General features: G+C 54.5%; 1 protein-coding gene across 16 annotated transcripts in view; it reads left to right on the top strand.

Annotated features, from left to right (window-relative positions):
* Positions 1-1,437: 1,437 nt before the first annotated feature.
* The window catches only part of LOC118157896 (actin-binding LIM protein 3), a 45,634-nt gene continuing 24,336 nt past the window's right edge, over positions 1,438-22,735 (top strand). For 6 of the 16 annotated variants that reach the window (XM_035312421.1, XM_035312427.1, XM_035312424.1 and 3 more), the window contains exon 1: positions 1,442-1,791. In XM_035312421.1, coding sequence (XP_035168312.1) covers positions 1,779-1,791 — 13 coding nt within the window. In that variant the 5' untranslated portion in view covers positions 1,442-1,778. Of the gene's footprint in view, positions 1,792-22,735 lie in introns of all 16 variants that reach the window. The other 10 variants (XM_035312426.1, XM_035312425.1, XM_035312423.1 and 7 more) reach the window with 4 other exon arrangements.

Below are 22,735 nucleotides of genomic sequence, written 5' to 3'. Positions count from 1 at the left end.
CTGTGCTCTGCACTCATAGCTGGAACAGCACTGGTATCACTCCAGTGTTGTGTCTATTGCTGCATAGTGCTGGCACAACATCAGAACTCCTTCCAGGCCCCCAAGAGCCAGCAGGCTGGGGGTGGGCAATTGATGGGGAGGGGACATCACCAGGGCAGCTGACCTAAACCAACCAAAGGGATATTCCATAACACCTGATGTCACACTCAGCAATAAAAGGGGGGCTCTCGTGGGGGAGGGTCTCTCCTGAACAACCGGTACGCGTTTTGAGGCCCTGCTTCCCGGGACATGGCCGAACATCGCTCGTTGATGGGAAGTAGAGAATAACTTTTTTTTCTTTCTCTCTGTGCTTCCGCGCGGCCTTGTTGTTTCTTTTGTTTCTCTTTCTCCCCATTCCCCTTTCCTTAATTAAATCATTCTCATCTCAAACCTCGAGCTCTTTGTGTTGTCTTTTCTCCCCCTTCCTCTTTGAGGAGGGGAGGAGTGAGAGAGCGGTTGTGGTGGAGCTCGGCTGCCCACTCGAGTAAAACCATCACAGAGGTCAGCTCTGGGTTTGGAGCTCAGGATCAGCTCTGGGGTAGGGCTCTGGGTCAGCTATGGAGGCAAGGCTCGGGGTTAGCTATGGGGTCGGGGGCTCAGGTCCGAGGCTCAGATTTAGCTCCAGGGTTGGGGCTCAGTGTTGGGGTTCAGGTTTGGGCCTTGTGGTTGGGTCCGGTTCCAGGGCTCGGCTCCAGGGTCCAGGGTTGGGGGTTCCATGGTTATGTTTCCAAGGTCAAAATTCTGGGGTCAAGGGTATGGGGTTGGGGTTCGGGTTTGGGGCTCAGGGTTGGGGCTCAGGGTTCGGGGCTCTTGGCTGGGGCTTGGGGTTAGCTCCGGGTCCGGGGTCACCTCTGGGTTTGAGGGCTTAGGTTCAGCCCTGGGGTCAGGGTCTCGGGGCTGGGGGATCAGCACCAGGACTTGGGGTTGGGGCTCAGGGTCAGTTCCACGGTCGCGGGCAGGGTGGTGGCATGGGCAGTGGATAGGGCAGCAGGATGGGTAGCAGGCAGGGTCGTGGGATGTGTAGTGGGCAGGGTGGTGGGATGGATAGCAGGCAGGAAAGCAGGATGGGCAGCTGGATGGGCAATGGGATGGGCTACGGGCAGGTCTGAAAGCAGGGCAGCAGGATGGGCAGCAGACAGGACTGGGAGCAGGGCAGCAGGACGAGCAGGGCAGTAGGACAGGCAGCAGGCCAGACAGCAGGTCAGGCAGTAGGACAGACAGGACAGGCAACAGCCCGAACAGGCTGCGCCCAGCAGATGGCGGCGGTGCTGCGGTAGCACCCCGCAGGCAGCCTCCGAGTCGGCGTCGGGTCTGGCCCCGCGCTTCCCCGGTGCTGCCCACCCCACCCCATCCACCCCACCCCATCCATCCCATCCCATCCCACCCCACGCCACCCCATCCTACCCCATCCTACCCCAGCACGGCTGGGCTCGGCACGGCCCGGGGCGGGGCGGGGCGGCCGGGGGGAGCGGCGCTGCGCGTCCCGCTATAAGAGCAGCGGCAGCGGCTGCGCTCTGCAGTGCATGGCAGAGCTAGTCCGCGTCCCCAGCCCGGTTCATGTCCTCTCCCCGCCACCCCCCGCCCCTTGACCTTGAATTTGGCACTCGGGACCGCCCTGGGATGCGGCGGAGCGTGCAGGACCCTCGCCCGTAGGAAGGGGAGAGGAGGCCCCCTCCCGCTGTAGGAGCGCAAGAGGATTTACGGAGCATCTTTGCCCCTTTTGTTGAAGGGCAGGCAGGATGAGCACCAGCAGTAAGTACGGCTCTCCATTCCATTCGCTTTGGGAACGAGGGTGGGATTGCATGGATCTGGCTGGGAGGAATCGGGAAGAAAATGTGACACCAGGACTGGCAACTCTAATGGGCTGGGTATTTTTTGTTCCCTCTCCCCCCCCGGATTTTGCTTTATGACAGGGTAAGGCTTGGCTGGGGCTGCTTTCGTGTGGGCTGAGCCATGGTGCTTATCTCTGCAGAGCACTTCTTGGCTTGCATTTCTGGGGATTGGAGAGCAGATCATGCAGTAAAATGTCGATATGCAACATGGGGAGAGGCAGCCAGGAGCACTCTGACTGGCAGCAGGCTCACTTCTGATGCTGTTGCCTCTATATGAATAGACACCAGGGGAGCAGCTGATGTGGTGGAGGAGGAGGAATCAGGAAGGGGAGACCCCAAAAGCAGGGATCTGAGCAGAGCCCAGGTGTGGTACAGAAAGGCATGTACCTCTGCAGCTGGGTGTTCTCATTGTGCATGGGTGAGGGAGAGGGATGGAGATGTTCGCGCACTACGTATGAATTGCTAAAGAAGCAGGGTGTAGAGACGTGCTGCATAAGATGAGAACTGGCACCTGCTGCTGGTCTGCTTACCTCTGGTTTTGTGGCCTCGTTACAAAGTCTGGGAAGATTGATCAAGTCACAGCTGACTTCTTTTTCATGGCTGTTAGGATGAGTGCCTACCTTGCCAGCAGGTCCATTCCTTTAAAAGCATGCCCAGACAGCCCCCACCCACAGCAGCTGGTGCTGACTGGTGGGGGTGTCCCATCTTGGACAAGGTGCTGTCCTTCCTATGGGTCCCCAAGGCTGTGAGGAGGAGTCCCCCAGGCAGTAAGTGGCAGAGCAGTAACTTTGTCCAAGTGGCGTGTTGAGGTTTCTCAATCTGAGGGCTTGGGGTGGTTCCCAAGCAAAACAGCCATGAAAAAAAATCCTTGGCAGGCTGCAGGCAACAGAACAGGTGATTCCAGATCTGTTGGGCTGCGTCAGAGGTGAGAAAACTTCCCAGGTGCCAGCTTCATAAGCCTGGGGCATGAGCTAGCCCTTTTTTTTCCTTTTTTTTTTGGTGCCTGGGTAGGGACCAAAGGAGACCCATTTGTTCCCAGCCCTGCAGGATGCCTGGTAGCAGAGATTCCTCCCTCTCTCAATTTCTGAATGTGGGATGACACTCAGTGCTCCCTGGGGCCAGTGACCACAGTGGTTGGGTGGGACTTTATACCTTCTTTAAGCCAATTCTGACAAATTTGTTTGTTCCTACTGGGGGTTCCTTCCTAGCTCTTAACAACCAGCTTGGATGCTGATTGCAATAAGGGTTGTTATGGTGCCACTATCATGACTATCTGATTGTTCTGCAAAACTCCTTTACTCATTCCTCCCCCACACAGAGAGGTCCCAGCAAACCCAGATGTGCACCCTGCCAGTTGCTCTGCCTTCACTCAAGAGCAGAGGCTGCCAGGCAGGTGGTGGAGGTGGGCCTCCTTTGGGAGGCACACTGCCTCCTCCTGCCCCTGACTTGCTTTATGACCTCTGGCATGTCACTGGGCCATGCCTTGGCATCTGGATTTCACAGCCTAATGATTTGGATGGCTTTGCCTACATGCTATTCCCCCTTCCTAGGTAGTCATGTGGCTTAGGGAAGGTTTGGAAGGCTGCCAACAGCTGCTGTTTATTTCCAGAGCTGTGGGTTGATAGATGTGGTGGGCACCCTGTGGGACCACATCTTGTACAAGCAGCTTGGCTGCTCTCTGCAGTGGTTTTGCAGCCTGTCCCTCATGAGGAGGGCTCAGAGGTGAGGGGACCCTGCCTGCAGCATCATTCACAAGGAGGGAGCTGAGTCCTATGTGGAAGTGAGGAGAGGGAATGGAGGAGGAGGATGGATGACAAAGCCAGACTGTGCACAGGGTGATGAGCTACAGGTGCAGCTGCAGCACTGAAATTTTGGTGCTGCCAAATTTCTGTGATGAGGACACTTTTTTCCCCTGCTGTGTGCCTGATCTGTGAGTCACCATCTCTCCTTTCCTTTTTGTTGGTGTGCTTTGGTAATGCTTCTGTCCTGTCTGAAGTGATGCGAGGCAGGAAGCCTGGGGCTGCAGGCCACTGTGCTGGCCTCAAGCCCTGCTGGCTGGGCCTCTGAGGGCTCAGGGCAGGATTTGCCGTGCTCAGGCTGGGCTGTTTAGGTGCATCTCCAAACACAGCATGCAGGAGTCCCGTGTGCCCTTGCTGAGGGACTTGCTTTGCACCCGCTGTGGGTCCTGGGGTTGGGAGCCCCAGGTGTGTTCTCTCCTGTGATGTGGGGGTAGAAAAGCCATATGGAAATGTTGCTTTAAGGGGAAAAGTAGGCCTCTAATCTTGGATGTGAATTCATATCCTGAGGCTCCAGAGCAGCCCAAGGGTGCAAGGGCTGTTCTGTCTGGGAATGCAGCCTCTTGGCTTACAGCGAGCAGTTGTAGGGCATGGAGTTATTTACATTAGCTACACTATTTATACTGCCCACTCAGGTTAGCACTGCTAATTGGTTGCAAATGGTTTCATACGTTCCTGAACAGGTCTATCAGTGCTCATCTCTGCTGAGGCTGAATCCAGTGCTACTAGCCTTTCTCTTAGAGAACATCCTGTAAAATCACTCTCTGAAGCCTCCACAGTTCCAGGCTCCAGCCTTTCCCCAAGAACATTTTGGGGGAGGAAAGTCCCATCCTGCTCCCTCCGAGCAGCTGACACCTGTCAGAGCATGGGAAGGCCTTGCAGGGGGGTTGGTATGCAAGGTGGAAAACTTTCCCCAGACCATCCCAGCCCCTGGCACCTCTCAAATCCCTGCAGAACAGCCCCACTGGTCTCGGGAAGCCAGGACAGGAGGTGTGGGACAAGGCTTGCTGGCCAAGCCTTTGGGAAGGAAGGCTTCGTGCCAGGTACTGATGAATGCAGCATGTTTGCTTGGTTATTTTTGCTATTCCTAAATCATGTTCCCTGTTACGTGATGATCCACTGAGCGTAATTACCTAGTAATCTCCAGGCACATGTGGTTACAAGGTGTGTACCAGCAAAATGTAAGTCTCTGTGTAATTGAAGAGGAATCATGTAGGGGTAAGCATCTCCAGGAGCAGCGGCTCTGCCCCATATGGCTCAGTGGGCAGGGGGCAATTCACAGCTCCCCTACCCGCTGAGGAAGGATGTGGTGCTGCTCCCCTGCCCAGAAATGCAGCACCCTGAGCCATCAGCCCAGGTGATGGGCAGTGTTAGTCTTCCCCTTGGGGTTATGGTACAGGTAAGCCTCTTCTGCTATAGCACGTGTGGTTCCTGGACAGCACCAGTTCCTCTTCCATCTTGGCAGTGCTGGAGGCTGCTACAGCAAGCAGTAAACCTGGGACAGAGAACAGCTCCAGCAGGGAGATGCTGGCCGGGGCTGTGGGTGTTGCTGTCTGATCCCCAAGTGTTTGGTGAGGTGGGCTTGGGGTCTGGTGGAGCACTCATGCTCCTCAGCCCAGCTGGGCAGGCTCTCAGTGCAGTGGGAGAAAAGATAAATCTCCAAACACAGCTCTTCCCTCTTGGGCAGCTGTTCCTGGGGGAGGCTTGTAGAAGGGAGAGAGTCTTGGGAAGGTTGGAGCAGTCCCAGTGCAAGGTGTGGGTGTAGATGGTACAGAGAAGGGTGCAGGTGTAAATGCAAAGATTTATATACAGTGCTGTAAGAGCTGAAAAGCTACTTTCCTCACATGTCTTCTAAACCAGCCGTGAACATCACCTGGTGCCCATGCTTCCCTAAGGAGGGCTCTAGCACTGAGTTTTGTAGAACTGGGGCACCGAGGGGACCTCCAGACTCCCTACCCACATCTCAGTCCTCTCATTTAACACCTGACCCTGACTGCTGCCACGAACCTGACACAAATCATTCCCTCCTTTCGCCTGCACAGACAGCAAAGGAGCAATCATCAATAGCATTCACTTTGCCAGAAAACTCAGAGCCTGGACAGCTTCTCTCTGTCCTCAGGGTGGTGGATGGACTCTGTCCTCTCACCAGGCTCTGCTCAGGCTCCCTGCAAGCCCTCTGCCTTGGCAGTTTGCCCTCTGAAGGGCAGAAGCCATGGAAAGTGGCCCTGCAGGTCAATATGAAGTGCATGCTGTAAAGTCAATTGAGGCAATTGAATTATTTCAAGGGCCTGCCGTGCTCTTATAAAACAAATAGCAAGTTTTCTAATGACAGAGTGACGATCAGTTTAGCCAGATAATTGTATTAATGATGCCAGCAGGCTGGGCTAATGACAGACTGTCCTGTTACCAGCGAGCTGCTGTGATGATGCCTTTGCTCTCTGTGAAGGCAAACCCACCAAGCTTCTGCCAGACCCTGCAGTCCTATCATGACGATACCATAATGAAGTGCTTGGAACATCTAATTAGATATTTTTAGACTAAACACATCAGTGCCTCTCCATTATGAGCACTGCAGCACCTCTGGAAGGCATCTTGGGGGTAGAGTAGTCATGGCAAGGGCCCAGGGAGTGAGCGGTGGGGGGAAGAGGGAGGATTTACAGGGTGGAAGGGGACCAGGAGTGACTGTAGCAGCCGTAGGGAAGGCAGAGCCCAAATCCAGGTGTTTTAGCCCTGGAAAGCTTGCTTGCAAACAGCTCAGGGTAGGCGTGGCATGGATGGCTGGCAGCCTGCAGCAGAGAGGGTTGTTCTTGCTTGGAGGGCACCCAGGCTGTCCCAAGTCCTCCTGTGCCCAGCCTCTGTATCTGCAGGCTCTGTAAATCACTGGGGAAGTAGAAGAGCTTGTGTGCCCTGATGCACAGCCCTGATGGACATGCTTTCTCTTCCAGAAAAGGGCTGTCTGAAGCTTAATAGTACCCAACTGAGCACGTGTGGCAGCCAGCTTGGACATATGGTTCCCATATATTTGATGGTGGCTCAGGTTTTTGGTAGGTTATAGCTTATACCTGCATTTTTCAGTTCTGCTACAGTCTGCATGCTCTGTCAGTATCAGCCATAAGCCCTGGGCTGGGAACTGATTTACTTTCTTTGCTGCCTGGGGCAGAGATCTGAAAGAAAAAGGAGCTGATATTATGGTTTCCTTATTCAGCCTTCCTGACCTTTCTTTCTTCTTGCCCTTTTTACCCTGGCAAAGCCCTTCTCTGAGCCCCAAGCATCACTCGTTTTTCTGCTCATGCACGTCTTACTCTACTTCCATTTTGAAACATTTTTTTTCTGAGACTTAGACAAGTGGGAAAGCCATTGGGAGGAAGGTGTCTCCTAAGGAGCAAGACAAAATAAGAGGTTGTGTTGTGGGTTTGAAGCCATCCTGCTGGCTTCCATCTTCCTTCTTGGCAAGAAGGGATCCATTTTGGGGAGCACCAGGCTGCTGTGGGCAGGAAAGGTGCTGTTGGTGCAATGCCACCCCTGGATCCCTTCCTCAGCACATTTTGAGTCCACTGAGGTTTGTATTTCAGTTTGGGGGGGTTGATGCTTTCTCACAACAGTGAATTTTGGGAAGATTTCTCTGGTGCATGCAGCATGGGTGAGATGAGCACAACACAGGCTGGGGCTTGAGGTGCGAGCTATGAAGCACGCATCCCAGGCTCTGCAGTATGGCACCCTTCACAAGCACACTTTATGCATCTCATTCAAAGAAGCACACTGAGGCCCTGCGTGCCCTTCCCACCACCCATGTCATGTATTCATCAGCCCCGAAGACATTGCTGCTTCTTCCACATCCAGCCCTCAGGACCTGGCTCCAGGGAGACATCCTGGTGAGCACTGCCCAGCCCAGGAGTGCTCGCTGGTGAGGGGAAGCTATTTTTGCTGGGGTGGCTCCCTGGCTCAGCACCACTTGCTGGGACAAGTCGGGTGCCTGCTGCAGGTGTCCCCAGCTGCAGCTGCTCCCTAGCCTGGATTCCCTGCACAGGTGGGGAGGGCTGTTTCACCCCTGTCAAGGACTCATCTCTGCCTCTCTGGCCCTCCCCAGGGGACCCACAGCAGGTCCCATGGCTCCAGTTTCTCCCACCAGCTGGGGATCTGCATTCAGGTGCTGTGTGCAGTGGAGGCAGGAGAAAACTGTCCTTGTCTGGGGCAGGCAGGTCACAGACCCACGTGCACTCAGCACCCACGGAAAATGCAGCAACATGTAAGGGACAGGATGCTGGGTGGGCAGGGGAGCTCTACGGCTCGGTGCTGGCGTCTCCTGTCAGCTCTGCTCCAGTTTTTCTCTCTGCTCATATTGCAGCAGCCCTCAGAGTGTGATAGAGTGCAGGCTTCCCCGGTGCCGCTGCACTCACACAGCTGCTGTCTGTGCTTGGGGTCCCAGCGTGGTACTGGTCCCTACACACCCCTCCCTGCCCGTGCCTCGTGGGAAGCACGGGGTGCCCCTGCCTCTCTCCTCAGCACCCTCTGCCCTCAGAGGATGAAGAAGGTGGGAAAGGTGAGATGAGCTCCCTCTGACCTGCTGCAAATAACCACATCACCCACGTGTGTCTGAGCGATGTGGGTGAGCTGGGACTCCTATGGGTGTGCCCAATGCTTGGTCACTGGCACTGATGGAGAAGCACCTGGGGGTGCTGCCTGTGACACAGAGCGTGTCATTGCCTTGGCATGTGGTGGGACTCTGCTCGGGTTGTGCCTGGCCTAATCCTGCCCAGCTGCTGGCCAGGTCTGGGACACTGGGGGTTTCCATCTTCCTGACGGAGGCATCAGGTCTTCAGCCAGGCCTTGGGAGGGAAGGAGAGGATGTTTTTCTGCAGGAATAAGGGAGACAGAAATAATTATCCTGGTGCTGTTGGAGTGTCCCTGGGCTCTATGAGCACTCCTGTGCTCCCTCTACCCATGCTGGGCTGAAGGCTGGGGTTGATCAAGAAACTTTGGTCTTCTCTAGTTGTCCAGGCTGCCTCCTCAGATTCAGTTCTTGAGTTTTTTTGTGCCTTCAGGAGGAGGCTTTCTGTGTCATCAAGCTATCTCCCACTTCTTGCTTGTCTGGGACCACCAAACAGAAGGGGAACCACACAAATACAGCAGCTTCCTCATGCACACTGGGTGTGCAGGGAACAGCACGGCTACCTCCTCAGAGGCTTCCTCCATGTGCCTCTGGGGCACGAAGCTGGCTGATCCCCAGCTCAGAACCCTTCACCCAGTGAGAAATCTTCCCTCTGGATGGCCACATCACCTCCGTGAGGGAATCTGTTGTGTTCCCCAGCATCTGTGCCAGCTGCCTCCTTGGGAGGGAGCAGGTGGGGCCCAATCCTTCCCCTCCAGGATAGGACATAAATGGCAGTGCAGGCCCAGGCAGGCTGACCAGGGAGAGCTGAGAGACCAGGCATGGATGTCCTCCCCCCTCACTCTTTAAAAAAAGTCACTCTGCATGGTGAGTTATGCAGTGATGACAGTTCCTGACGGTTTACATATAAAATCCCTTGCATCCCTGAGGATGCTACCAGTTGAAAGCTTTTATGGTGTTTTAAAAATAGCTGCAGAGGGCAAGAGAATGAGTAGATGGATGGGTAGGTGGATCCCTAATAAGGAGAGAAGAGGAAACTGCAAGAGAGGGAATGGAAAGACTTTAGTCAGTGGCATGTGAGTGATTGCTGAGGGAGGGGAGGGATGCGGTTGTACTGAGCTGCATGCCTAGCAGGAGTGGGAAACCCTATAAAAAGCTTGGACATGAGATATGTTCCCTGCACAAATCAGGGAGAGAGGGATGGGGTGAGCATCAGTGTGGGTTGTCTCTCTTGCATGTGCTCCTGGTGTTTGACAAGTAGCCATTAAAATTAATCCCTGACTTGGGCTGGCTGCTGCTCTTGTGAGGTTCCCCTATCACCTCCAGGCTCACCTGTGCCTCTCTGCCTGCTTCAGGCTGATGGCCTTGCCTGGGAGCTGGCAGATGAGGTTGATTCTGGCTTTCCCCGTGGTCTTTCCTAGCTGGGCAGTGCTCCAAGGAGAGGTGCTGAGGCTGCCTCTCTGCTCTGGCCCCTGGCCCGCTGCTGTCTGACAGCCTGTGGCTCTCGGAGGCAGGACCTGCTTGGGCTGGGGCAGAGCATCCTCATTCCTCCATGGAGCAGTGATCTTGGCAGGCTGTCCTTTGGGACAGCCTCTCGCTGCCTCACATTGCTGCTGGTGTGGCAGCTCCAGGGCTGCTGTAGAGCCCACTGCTCTCCCCCATCACTCAGGGAAGATTACATGGAGCATCTCCAAGAAATGCTAATCGCTTTGGCTTGCACTTGGTACAGCAGAGCCACCGGGCACTTGGAGCTCTTAGCTCAGAGATCTGCCAGATCCTTCCTCTCCCTCCTTCAAGAGAGCCAGCAAAGGTCTGATGTGGCCGTTGCTGATCCTTGCATCCCTGAAACCAGCTGAGCAGTGGACTGGCACCCACCCATGCTGCCCCAGTGCCCATTGTGACATAGGGACAGCGTGTGCTGCCACCAGGGTGCCACAGCCCTGGGCAGGCACAGCACACTCAAGTAAGGCTTGTGTTGGAGGAAGGCACTGGGAGGGTGTGGGGAGCTTCCCATCCCAGGGAAGAGGACAGAGCTCGTGGTGCAGCAGAAGCCCTCAGCACCATTCTGCTGCCTGTCCTCCCTGACCCCCGCTGCTGCTCTCCTGCTCTGCTCCTGGTATGAAGCTGGGCTCGTTTGGTGCAGTCTGCTGGGAAGCATTCCTTGGCTTTGCCCCTGCTCAAATGGCAGGGAAAAGCGCTGCTAACAAGATTCCTCTGTCAAATATGCTAGCCTGTCACATGCAGGCCATCTCCCCCTGCTCCCCTGTGCTTGCTTTTTTTTTGTCTGTATTTTTTTTCTTCCTCAGCAGTGAGGCAAATAATCAGGGAAGCTGGGGAGTGTGTGCTCCCTGGTCCTTGTGCTCACCTCTCACAAAGAGCTGCTGCTGGTCCATGCACTGTTTTCCCGTTGTGTTTCTCCAACTCTCAGCTCTCGTCCAATGCTGCAACTCAGGAGCTGGAGTCCAAGCCCAGGTATCGTCTGGGGGTGTTGAGGTCTTCACCCTGCTTTTGTCACCAGACCTGGGGCTTGGTGGTAACATGGATGGGTCCTGGCTGGCCCTGGTGATGCTGGTGGGCAAGGGGATGTGTGAGCTTGGGGGTCTCCTGGGAGCTGCATGGAGCCTCCTGCAGGTGCCTGGTGAACGAGGGCTTGCCAAGAGAGGTCATCTGTGGCTGTCCTGGCTCCTTCCTCCATGCTTGGATCTGGTGGCACAAAGAGTACAATTCAGAAAATAATTTTGCTCCTTGGCAGGCAGTTCCTGGCTCATTTAAGCCAAAAGCATGCACAACAAAGCCTATGTTGATTATGTCCCTTGAAAAGGGAACTTGTTCCCTGGAAAACACAGTTCAGCTGGGCCCGTTGACCACCCACTAATTGGCACTAATTAGGAGCTGGGAGGTGGGTGCTGGGGACAGATATGTTGTTGCTGATGTGTGGTGGGGAAGGGAGCGGTGACCTCAGTGCAGGGGAGCTGGGCTGTGGGACGGGGCTGTCCCTGGGGAGCTCTCTGTTCTCCTGCAGTGCTTAGCCCAGAGCAGAGAGCGTGGAGGGTTAAGAGGATCTCTGGTGCTTACTGTACGCAGATGGATTTACTTACATCTGCATTGCAGGGAGCTGGGATGCAGAGGGTGAAATGCCATGTTGGAAGTACAGGGCTGATACCAGGTTGGGCTGTCTGCCTCCAGCCCGACCACTGGTGCATCTTTTCCTCCAGGACCTGATGAAGGCACCGAAGGCTTTTAGCAGGAGGCAGCCACGCCTGCCTGCTGCTTCCTGCACTGGCAGCTCCCCCTTTCCTTTTGAAGTCTGTTCCTGGGCGTACACAGGAACCAAGGAGAGCAGGAGGAGTGTGGGGAGGAGGAGAGGATGAATCTGCACAAAACCCCTGCGTATGTGCACCCTGGGGAACTCATTGTTCTGCCCTGCCACATCCTCCCCTCCATGCACACTGTCCCTAGCCAGCACCAAGCCCCTGTGGCCCTCTGGTAGGGATGCCCCATGTCCCTGGGGGATCAGGATGTACCCAGGGTTTCCAGCTCCCTGGGAGGGCCCAGCACAAGGGCTCTGGCGGGCTGAGGCAGTGTGGTTGGGTGCTGCTGCCCTGCTCCAGCTGCTCCTGTAACACCTGCACTGATTCCATTGGGGGTTCTCATCTTCTCCTTGCTAAAATGTGCAAGCTGTTGCATCCAGTCCTTTCTCTGGGAGGTTTTTCAGGCTGCCAGCCCCCCTGACCACCTCCTCCACCTTGGTGCCCACTCTTGACCCCATAACCGGAGCTCCAGGACTTTGCCCCCAAGTTGCGCTCTGCCTGTCAGAGGCTGTCTGTGCCACAAGAGTGGCTTGGCAGAGGGAGAGCTTCTCTTGGGGATCTGTTGTTTTGTTAGAACAAACAACCAAGTGGGATGCTATTTTCCCATTCCAGCTGAGAGAGGTTGTAGCTGCTGCTTTTTGACCCTAAACCCTGATGTTTGTTTTTTAACTATCTCTGTCTTCAATGAAGTGTGACCAAGATATGAGAGCAGAACATGCTTTGGCGGTGGACACAGCTTGTGTTTTTTTCAATTTTGGTGCTTATGCCAATATATTTGTGGCTGCATCGCTACCTCCTACATTGACTTTGGGCTAGGGGTCCAGATGAGTCTCAGGCTGTTTGAGGAAATATTTTTGGAGCCCTGCTCCTTTCACAGCCAACTATGGAGATGGCCTGCCCTTGTGGGGCTGGCACCAGGCGTTGCTCTAAAAGGGTCCACTTGGTCTTGGCAGCATGGCCCTGAAACATCTCACATCAGAGCTTGGACTGAATAGCCTGGCCTTGTCCCCAGGCACCCACCCACAAGCCACCTTAAGTGTATGGTTGGGTTCCTGCCCTGCCTCGTCATGTGAAGGGCTTCCCCAGCCTCCAGGATGCTGCTTCCTTGTGCCAGGCTGGGATGTCCCACAGCATGGCATGGGGCTGCCAGAGGGAAATGGCGCATGGTGCTGATGGGCACCATCTCAGTGGCACAGCTCAGTGTGTGCCCTGGGTTGCTTCCTTGAAGATCATCCCAAGGTGAGCAGCCAAAAGGCACTGCTTTCCCACCCCATTGCTCCCTCCTGCCCCAGCCTTCCCTCCAGGGCTTGTCTCAGAATCACAGAATTTCTAGGTTGGAAGAGACCTCAAGATCATCGAGTCCAACCTCTAACCTAACACTAACAGTCCCCACTAGACCATATCCCTAAGCTCTACATCTAAACGTCTTTTGAAGACTTCCAGGGATGGTGACTCCACCACCTCCCTGGGCAGCCTGTTCCAATGCCTCACAACCCTTTCAGTAAAGAAGCTCTTCCTAACATCTAACCTAAAACTCCCCTGGTGCAACTTCAGCCCATTCCCCCTCGTCCTGTCACCAGGCACGTGGGAGAACAGGCCAACCCCCACCTCTCTACAGCCTCCTTTAAGGTATCTGTAGAGAGCGATAAGGTCGCCCCTGAGCCTCCTCTTCTCCAGGCTGAATAAGCCCAGCTCCTTCAGCTGCTCCTCGTAGGACTTGTTCTCCAGACCCCTCACCAGCTTCGTCGCCCTTCTTTGGACCCGCTCAAGCACCTCGATGTCCTTCTTGTAGCGAGGGGCCCTAAACTGAACACAGTACTCGAGGTGTGGCCTCACCAGAGCCGAGTACAGGGGGACGATCACCTCCCTAGCCCTGCTGGTCACACTATTTCTGATACAAGCCAGGATGCCGTTGGCCTTCTTGGCCACCTGAGCACACTGCTGGCTCATATTCAGCCAACTGTCCACTATCACTCCCAGGTCCTTCTCCGCCTGGCAGCTCTCCAACCACTCATCTCCCAGCCTGTAGCTCTGCTTGGGGTTATTACGCCCCAGGTGCAGGACCCGGCACTTGGCCTTGTTAAACTTCATGCAGTTGACCTCGGCCCATCGGTGCAGCCTATCCAGATCCTCCTGCAGAGCCTTCCTACCCTCGAGCAGATCAACACACGCACCTAACTTGGTGTCATCTGCAAACTTACTGAGGGTGCACTCGATGCCCTCGTCCAGATCATTGATGAAGATGTTAAAGAGGACCGGCCCCAGCACCGAGCTCTGGGGGACGCCACTAGTGACTGGCCTCCAACTGGATTTGACTCCATTTACCACAACTCTCTGGGCCCGGCTATCCAGCCAGTTTCTAACCCAACGAAGCGTGCGCCAGTCCAAGCCAAGAGCAGCCAGTTTCTTGAGGAGAATGCTGTGGGAGACGGTGTCAAAAGCCTTGCTGAAGTCAAGGTAGACCACATCCACAGCCTTTCCCTCGTCCACCCAGCGCAACACTTTGTCATAGAAGGAGATCAGGTTCGTCAAGCAGGACCTGCCTTCCATAAACCCATGCTGACTGGGCCTGATCACCTGCTTGCCCTTCAAGTGCCGCATGATGACTCCCAAGAGGATCTGCTCCATGAGCTTCCCTGGTACTGAGGTCAAACTGACAGGCCTGTAGTTCCCCGGGTCAGCCCTCCGGCCCTTCTTGTAGATGGGCGTCACATTTGCTAGCCGCCAGTCAGCTGGGACCTCCCCCGATAGCCGGGACTGCTGATAAATGATGGATAGTGGCTTGGCCAGCTCCTCTGCCAGTTCTCTCAGTACCCTTGGGTGGATCCCATCCGGCCCCATCGACTTGTGCACATCCAAGTGCCGTAGCAGGTCACCAACCAGTTCTTCATGGATGGTGAGGGCCACATCCTGCTCCCCATCCCCTTCCACCAGCTCAGGGTACTGGGAATCCAGAGAACAACCGGTATTGCCGCTAAAGACTGAGGCAAAGAAGGCATTGAGCACCTCTGCCTTTTCCTCATCTCTTGTAACTAAGTTTCCCCCTGCATCCAGTAAAGGATGGAGATTCTCCTTTGTCCTCCTTTTTGTGTTGATGTATTTATAAAAGCGTTTTTTGTTATCTTTAACGGCAGTAGCCAGATTGAGCTCCAGATGAGCTTTGGCCCTCCTAATTTTGTCCCTGCACAGCCTCACTACATCCTTATAGTCCTCCCTAGTGGCCTGCCCACTTTTCCAAAGATTATAAACCCTCTTTTTTCTCCTAAGCTCAAGCCACAGTTCTCTGTTCAGCCAGGCTGGTCTTCTTCCCCGCTGGCTCATCTTTGGGCACATGGGAACAGACCGCTCCTGCGCCATTAGGATTTGCCTCTTGAAGAGCGCCCAGCCTTCCTGGACCCCTCTGCCCTTCAGAACCGCCTCCCAAGGGACTCTACCAACCAGTGTCCTGAGCAGCCCAAAGTCAGCTCTCCGAAAGTCCAGTACAGTGGTTTTACTGGTTCCCTTCCTGGCCTCGCCAAGAATAGTGAACTCCACCATTTCGTGGTCACTCTGCCCAAGACAGCTCCCGACAATCACATCCTCCACCAGTCCTTCTCTGTTTGTGAAGAGAAGGTCTAGCGGGGCACCACCCCTGGTAGGCTCACTAATCAGCTGCGTCAGGAAGCTATCTTCCACTTTCTCCAGAAACCTCCTAGACTGCTTTCTCTGGGCTGTGTTGTGCTTCCAGGATATGTCAGGGAAGTTGAAGTCCCCCACGAGTACAAGCGCTGAAGATTTCGCAACTTCTGTCAGCTGCCTGTAGAACTCCTCATCCGTCTCCTCATCCTGGTTCGGCGGTCTATAGCAGACCCCGACCAGGACCCTAGCCTTGTTGTCCCTGCCGATCCTAACCCAAAGGGACTCGATCTTGTCATTCCTAGCCTCGAGTTCTACAACATCGAAAGACTCTCTAATATAGAGAGCCACACCGCCACCCCTTCTGTGCTGTCTGTCCCTTCTGAAGAGCCTATAGCCAGGCATCGCAGCACTCCAGTCATGAAACTGGTCCCACCACGTTTCCGTGATGGCAACCAAGTCGTAGCCTGCCTGCTGCATGATGGCTTCCAGCTCCTCCTGTTTGTTACCCATGCTGTGTGCATTGGTGTAGATGCACTTCAGCTGGGCCATTACCTTATTCCCCGGCCTTGCTATTGTTCCCCCTGGCACAGCTCCAACAATCCTTGCTTCACCCCCATCCCCCTTCTTACCTAGTTTAAAGCCCTATCAATGAGCCCCGCCAGCTCCTGGCCAAGGATCCTTTTTCCCCTAAAGGATAGGGACCCTTCCTCTTTTTTTTTTTTTTTTTTTTTTTTTTTTTTTTTTTTTTTTTTTTTTTGCCTTTTCCTCCTTTCCTCTTTCTCTCCTCTCCTTTCCCACCAGCTTTGTTCACCCTGGCTGTGTACTGATGTTGCCATGGTGACTGCGGGAGCATCTCCTGCATCCTGCAGCAGGTTCTGTGCCCAGCCTTGAGGGCAGCAAGGCCCACTCCTGCCCCTCAGGGGGACCAGCCACCACATCCTCCTGGGGGTGGGGGTCTCTGGGGACATCCCTGTGACATACCCTGGTGCTTGGGGGGAGGATGGGTCAGGGCGCAGGGTGGTCCTTGCCCACCCAGGATGGGGCTGTGCAGCACTTTGTGCTGAGAGAGGTGCTGGCAAGGCTGCTGTGTGGCATGGCATTGTTAGCCTCTCGCTGCTGGAGCTTGTTAATCTTTGATAAATGTTGCTAATGAGTGAGCATTCCTTATGGAAAACAGAGGAGCCTGCTGCAGCATGGGCCGTCCCTTTAACAGGCACATCCGTGCCCCAGTAGAGGGGCAGAAAGCTGTGCAAGTACCAGGCTGAGCCCCGTTAACTTTTACAGGACACGTGCACCTTTCATTTAGGGATTAAGCTTTCTTTTTGCCACCCTGGGAGCCATCCTATTGCTCCTGTTGATATTATGTCACCATGCAAGTACCTGCAGGGACTTCACCTTGCCTTGACCAGGCTCAGAACCCTGGGGTGCAAATGTCCCCAGGACTTTGGGCAAAGTGATGCCTGGATCCCAGATCCTTTTTGGGGGCATGATGTACATGGAGGACCAGCACTGGCAGTAGAGACTTAGCTGTATCCCCAGCCAGGGAAGGTGTCTCTTTGTGAGCCATGTTCTGGTGTTGGAGGACACGAGCAGAGCCGTGGTTTGGAGGCAGACATTGGCCTGTGGTCTCTGGTGCTGCTTGGCAGACAATGAGATATACTTTCAGTATTTGTCAGAGCTTTTGTGCCCCTTTCATGAGATAATTAGGGTGATGTGTTATTAGCTGATTACTGAGGGTTTATTCTAGAAACATTAATCTTGTGTATAGTTGCTAAGTCCCCATAAATAATCTGGTTTTGAAAATCAATTGCTATTGTGACCTCCCTTATAAATCTCAATTAAATGCACATTTATTTCACATAAAGTTGCCAGATTTACTTGCACGTTTCTGTCCTGCTGTTTGCCTCAGGCAGCTGTCTGTGTGTGTGCTTCAGTCTGTTCATCAGACAGCCCCAAACTAGGATGTGGCTTGCCAAGACAGAACAGTGGCAGCAGCAGTGAGGTTCATCTCCCAGGGTCCCCAGAAGAGAGCCCAGCACATCCCAGCTCTCTTCTGCCGCACACAAAGTGCCCTGCAAACAGCGATGCACGGAGCCCTTCCCCTGCCCTCTTTGTGCTTTGCGTTGGGTTTGAGGGGACCAGGAGCAGCCCAAAGAGATCTTTGACCCAGAGCAACCCGAGGTGTGCAGCCATGGGTGAGCTCAGCCCCAGTTTGCAGGTGCCAAAACCCCTGCAGAGGCTTTTGACAGCCCTGGTTTGAGCTCCAGGGTGATGGCAGAGCTGGGCATGCAGCTCCTGTAGCTCTGTGGCTCCTTTTTGCTTGTTCGTGATGAGGCTTGTCTGGAAACCCAGGTCTGGGTGGGCTCTGCAGGGTCCTGAGTGCCATCGGGCCAGCAGTGGGAGCTTCTTGAGCCTTGGTGTGGGTGAGTGGGTCAGAGGGGAACGAAGTGGTGTTATTGTAGGGGTGAGGCCCTGGCTAGCAGGACGTGTCACTGCCAACTTCCTCTGGAGCTGCAGGGAGATTCCAGCCTTGAATCAGGCTCTGTTGCTTGTTGGGGCCATGGTGATTTATTTTATCCTCTTGCAATGTTGCACACCCAGAGAGGGAAGAGGACTGGCTTTGTTCTGGCAGAGCCCAGAGGTGCTGGTGGCCTTCCTGCCAGGGAACACATAGATGGGCCAGGTGGGAGCGTGGCAAACTTCCCGCTGTGGTTAGGGACATGGGGTTTTGTCCCTCACCTGTGCCCCCATGGCACTACCCCATAGTTGCAGGAGCCAGTGGTCCCTGGAGTGCAGCCTGCCCACTCCTGCCAGGGCACCAGAAGGGACAGCTTGAGCCGTGATGGTCTCACTGACAGGGACCATGCTAGGGGAGCTGTAAAAGAAATGAAACTGTTGGAATTGCTGGGAAGACATCAGCTATGATCTCTTCCTGAGCCTAGCTGGAGCCCAGCCTGCTAATTGTGGTAGTAGAGGAAATACACAAACATACAGATGGCAAGAAGAACAGAAACTACTGCCTCTTAATATCAAAAGCTGTTTCTGACCAACCAAAATCAACACATGGCAGAAGACAAATGCTAACCGCTCTGGGGGAGAGCGGTACACATTGTCATCCTGCTTGGGAGCACCTTGAGCCCTTGCAAAGCCCCAAGGGGGATTTGCATCTCCTTGGGCAGCAGGATGGCCAGCCCAAAGTCAATGCTCAGGTAAGCATCACCTCAGGGGTATCATTCCTTGATTTTTTTTTTTTTCTTGTAGTTGCAAGGGTCTGTGCCTATAGCTTGCAAAAGATGCTTTGTCCCATGGGCTTCACCCTGACCCTAGACACTGAAAATGGGATGGGTGAGATGGGCATCAGGCAGCAGGAGGCAGCTCAGTCAGCCCATGGAACAGTGAGCCTGATGCCGTGCTCCAACCCACGGTGTCTGCGGTGCCTAAAACCCCTTGGTGGCCATGTGGCTGGCAATGGCACAGTGCTGTCCCCTGCTGTGCTCCTGGCTCTGCCACCCCCTCCATGGCCAGGTGTCTCCCTTGAGCCATGCAGGGGGGTGCAATCTTCTTCTGACCACATAAAGCCTCCATTTGCTGCCTTCAATAGAATTAGAGTGGATATTACAATAGATTAAATGAGGTGGTAAGCACCCTCTGTGCTGCTTGTGTCATCTATGAGGACCCCACTGGGGCCAGCTGGGTTGGGACTCTGCTGAATGCTTGTCCTTTGCATATTTTTTGTAGGATGGTACATATTAAGTGGCTACAGGTGTATTTTCTTCTTGAATGCCATGGTTTGGAGGCAGTCTTATGGCCTGGCTGGGATGTGGCAGTGCCCTTCACACAGCAGCTGCGAGCTGTGCTGCACTCCTCCCAGATCCCAGCTGTTTCAGAAGCACCTTCCTGGGGTGTAAGAGAGACCAGAGGAATTTGGAGCCTGCTGGGGAAGCTCCTGATCCATTTTGCTGCCAGCCCTGAGCCGAAATTCATCCCCTGGAATGGGACTGGCTGCATGGCGGCTGGTCTTGAACCTCCAGCCTCCAAGCACACACTGATGGCAGTAAGGTTGCCCTGTAACCTACACCCCTTTGGTGTGTCCTATTTTTGTGGAGTCTGTCCCCTCTGTGACGCCAGGGCTCGCTTGGCCAGCTGTCACCCCCAGTCCAAATTCCCATTTCATTGCATTAATATCTATACGGTGTCTCTGGCTAGAGATTTGATTTCAAGTTCCCTCCCAGAGCAGAAGGAGTTAAAAATAGCAAAGCTGCCACCCTTCATTCTCTGGCTATGATGCAGCCTCCCAGGTTGGAATTACAATGCCAGTGTGAATATGGTCTAAAATAAAACAAATGAGCATGCTGCACTCTCTGTGCAGAATAAAAGAACAAGCTCCAGTCTTGAGCAATGCCATGGAGGAGCCTCTGTCTGCTAACCTGTGCCTGCAGAAAGCAAGAATTCATCTTTCTCACAGCACCTGTGCTGGCCAGATGAAGGATGGCCAACACACAGAGCAATTAGCAGGGTAATAGAGGTGGCATCCAGCCCACTGGGGACCCAACTGATTGCAGAAGGAGCCAGGAAGGAAGTAGCTTAGTGTATTATGGTTTGACACTGCCTTCCTCCAGCATCATGTCCAAGCTGCCTCGTCAAGGGGCGGCTGGATGCCAGAAGTGAATTATCGGGGCAAAGCCGTGCTCAGTGTGGCTGCCCTGTGGTCCATGTAAAGGGCAGGGCGCGAGCAGTGGGCACCAGCCCTGAGCAGCAGCCTGCCTCCATCTCCCCTAACGGGGCTCTTGCTCTGAGCTGGTCTAGAAAATCCTAAATCCCCACATCTTTCCCTCTCAGACACTGCCCTAGTTTAAAGATGCTGGTTCCTGGCTTGCTTTGTAATATTTTAAATATAGCATCCTTTATTTTTTTAATGCATGCACCATATGTTTTGAAAGCTGTAACAAAATCTACAGGGCTTGTGGGTGGAGGTTAAAGGGAAAAAAAACATTTCCATATGGAAAGCTGCAAATACGAAATATAGCAGCAAACAGAAAATCCTTCAGTGCATCAGCCAGAAATAAGCTCCTTTCTGTCCTGGCTACCTCGGGTACACTCAGGTGTATGCAAGCAACTGGCATGAACCTTTCCATGGTGTCAGCTCCTCACCCCAATGCCCTGGCACCAGCTCCTCAGCCCACTCCAAAGCCTGGTGTTTGATGCCACTGTGTCAGAGAGCATCCTTTTTTGCTCTTTCTCTTCTTCAGTGCTGTCTATTTGTATTGTTTGTTTGGCTGGGCCTGATCCCTCAGGATGGGCTGCTGCATCCCTCAGCTTTGATGATAGTGGGGAGTGTACCCCGTGGCTCACTGTGCTCCCTCCCAGGAACGAACACAGACTCAATTTAGCAAGAAATTCAGCTGAAGCAAAAAATGATGAGGTTTCATCTCTTGGCCAGAGCCTTGAGTTCTTCTCCACCATGCACATCTGGCACCCCTTGAGCCAAGGACCCAAAGGCATCTGCTCTCAGGGACACCCCAAACCTGCCTGGCCCAGTTAGAGCAGAAAATAGCAGCATGTGGGCTGGGGCTGGGCTCACTCTCCTGTTCTCTAGCTACCAGGAGCTGTCGGGTGAGTTGTTTCACTGCCTGCAGCTCACCCACTTGTCATGCTTCATGAATAAAATTTGGGGGAGGAGATGGGCTCTGGCCAACGCATGGCTGCCAGCGGGCTGCTTCCCTCCAGGGCCACCCTGCAGGTCCCCAGCCATGGTCACTGTCACCCCTGCAGGTAGAAGAGGGGCTGGGTGCCAAGGACAGTGGTGCAGAGGGAGATGGTGGGACCCCTGTGGCTGCCAGGTACCCGAAGCTCATGCTGGGGTGGCCCTGAGGGGGATGGCATCAGTTAGCCACATTGGAGGAAGGGATGTGGAACAGAAACCCCCCTGAGAGTCAGTCAGCTCCTTGCTGGTTCCCAGCCTACAGTGATGCCTCTTTGTGGGTGCCTCTGTGTTTGTTCCTGCTCTGCAGCATCCCCTTGTAGTGGAGGTTCAGGGCTGGGGCCATGTGTGGGGCGTGGGGCTCTTGCGGCACAGGGATGGCAGGGTGGAGGGAGGGTGCTACCGAGGGCCTGGCTGCACATTGTGTCCTCTGGAGAACATGGCCTCAGGTACTCCTCCTGCACCTGGGACCCACAGAGAGCATCCTCTGTGACTGTCCCGGTGGGTTTGTGCTCAACCAGATCTCCATCCCAGGGTAGTCCTCAGCTTAGTTTGGGGCTCAGGCAGAGCTCAAGCCCAGCACACCGTGGATATGTGATATATCAGCATACTCATCTGCCTCGTGCCTCCACGCTCATACACAATTTATTTGTATCTATAGCAGCCTGGGCAAGATTTTTAAGCTGAACCAGATGTAAGGATGAAATTCCATCTTCAGCCTCCCAGTAGGGATCCCTCCTCACCCGCCTCGAGTAAACCTTTCCACCGCCCAAATCTCAGGGGGTGCCACGCATCTTCTGGGAGCCAGTGGGATCAGCATCCAACAAGAGCCTACGGCTGCCAGCCAGGGCTGGAAAACTGTAGCACTGCGAGGTCTCTGGACCTGTGGCTGGGGGTCTCAGCAGCTCCCATCTGGCTCCTGCTGCTCTGCATACCCCTGGGCTTCATGCCTCTCAATTATTGCGCTGTCAGATGTCCTGAAGCATGGCTGACCCCTCTGATTTGAGAGCTGATCCCTCAAGAGAAACCTGGTCTGGCTTTCTGGGCCAGGATCCATCATTTTCACAGCCTTCTGGGTTAAGAGCTGATGTGTGCATGCCGGCAGTGTCTGCTCGGGGCTTCGGAGCCCCTGCATCACCTGTAGTGCTGGAGCTCTGCTCTCACCTCCCGCCTGGGCGAGAAGAGTTCCAGGCAGCATGTGTGGCACTGGGAGCTACATGGTGCTACAGGGTATCTGAATCAAGCCTTTCTCCACCTTGCACATCTCATAAAGGCTTTTTTGTCTTTAGCTGACCCTTCCTTCTCTAGCAAACCCTACTCACAGGTGCTGGGCAGGGATGCTTTGCTTGGGCTGTTGCTGCACTAGATAAGCCCCCAGCGCATCTCTCTCTCACTTTGCAGGCTTGCCCGGCCCTCCCGTTTCTCCTCCCACCAGCTCCTGCAGTTTCCTTCTGGTGTGCTGAACATGCATATCATGTCTGAGGTTTGGCCTGATGTTCTCTGATTTCTGGTTCACCCTGGAGGCTTTTGCTGCCAGGCCTTTTTGCTGGAACAGAGCAGATCAGGTGGCTGCCTGAGAGTGCATGCAGCCAGCCTCCAACACCCACACTTGGGGTGACCAGGCCTTGTGTGGGAACCGCAGGGTGGTTGCTGGGAGCCAGGATCAGGGTCCCGAGCACCTCTGAGCTGGTCCCCACTACCCCCTCGTCAGCATGCTGCACCTGAAGCCTGTGCCAGCCACAGGCATTGCCCTGCAGAACCGATGGGGTGAGTTGCATTGGAGCCATGGGATGGGGACATATCCTGCATTCTTGGGGAAGCATCCTGCT

Source organism: Oxyura jamaicensis, assembly GCF_011077185.1.
Source record: "Oxyura jamaicensis isolate SHBP4307 breed ruddy duck chromosome 13 unlocalized genomic scaffold, BPBGC_Ojam_1.0 oxy13_random_OJ106581, whole genome shotgun sequence".
NCBI lineage: Eukaryota > Metazoa > Chordata > Aves > Anseriformes > Anatidae > Oxyura > Oxyura jamaicensis.
The sequence above is the reverse complement of the archived record's forward strand: the minus strand, read 5'-3'. Positions and strand labels throughout refer to the sequence as shown.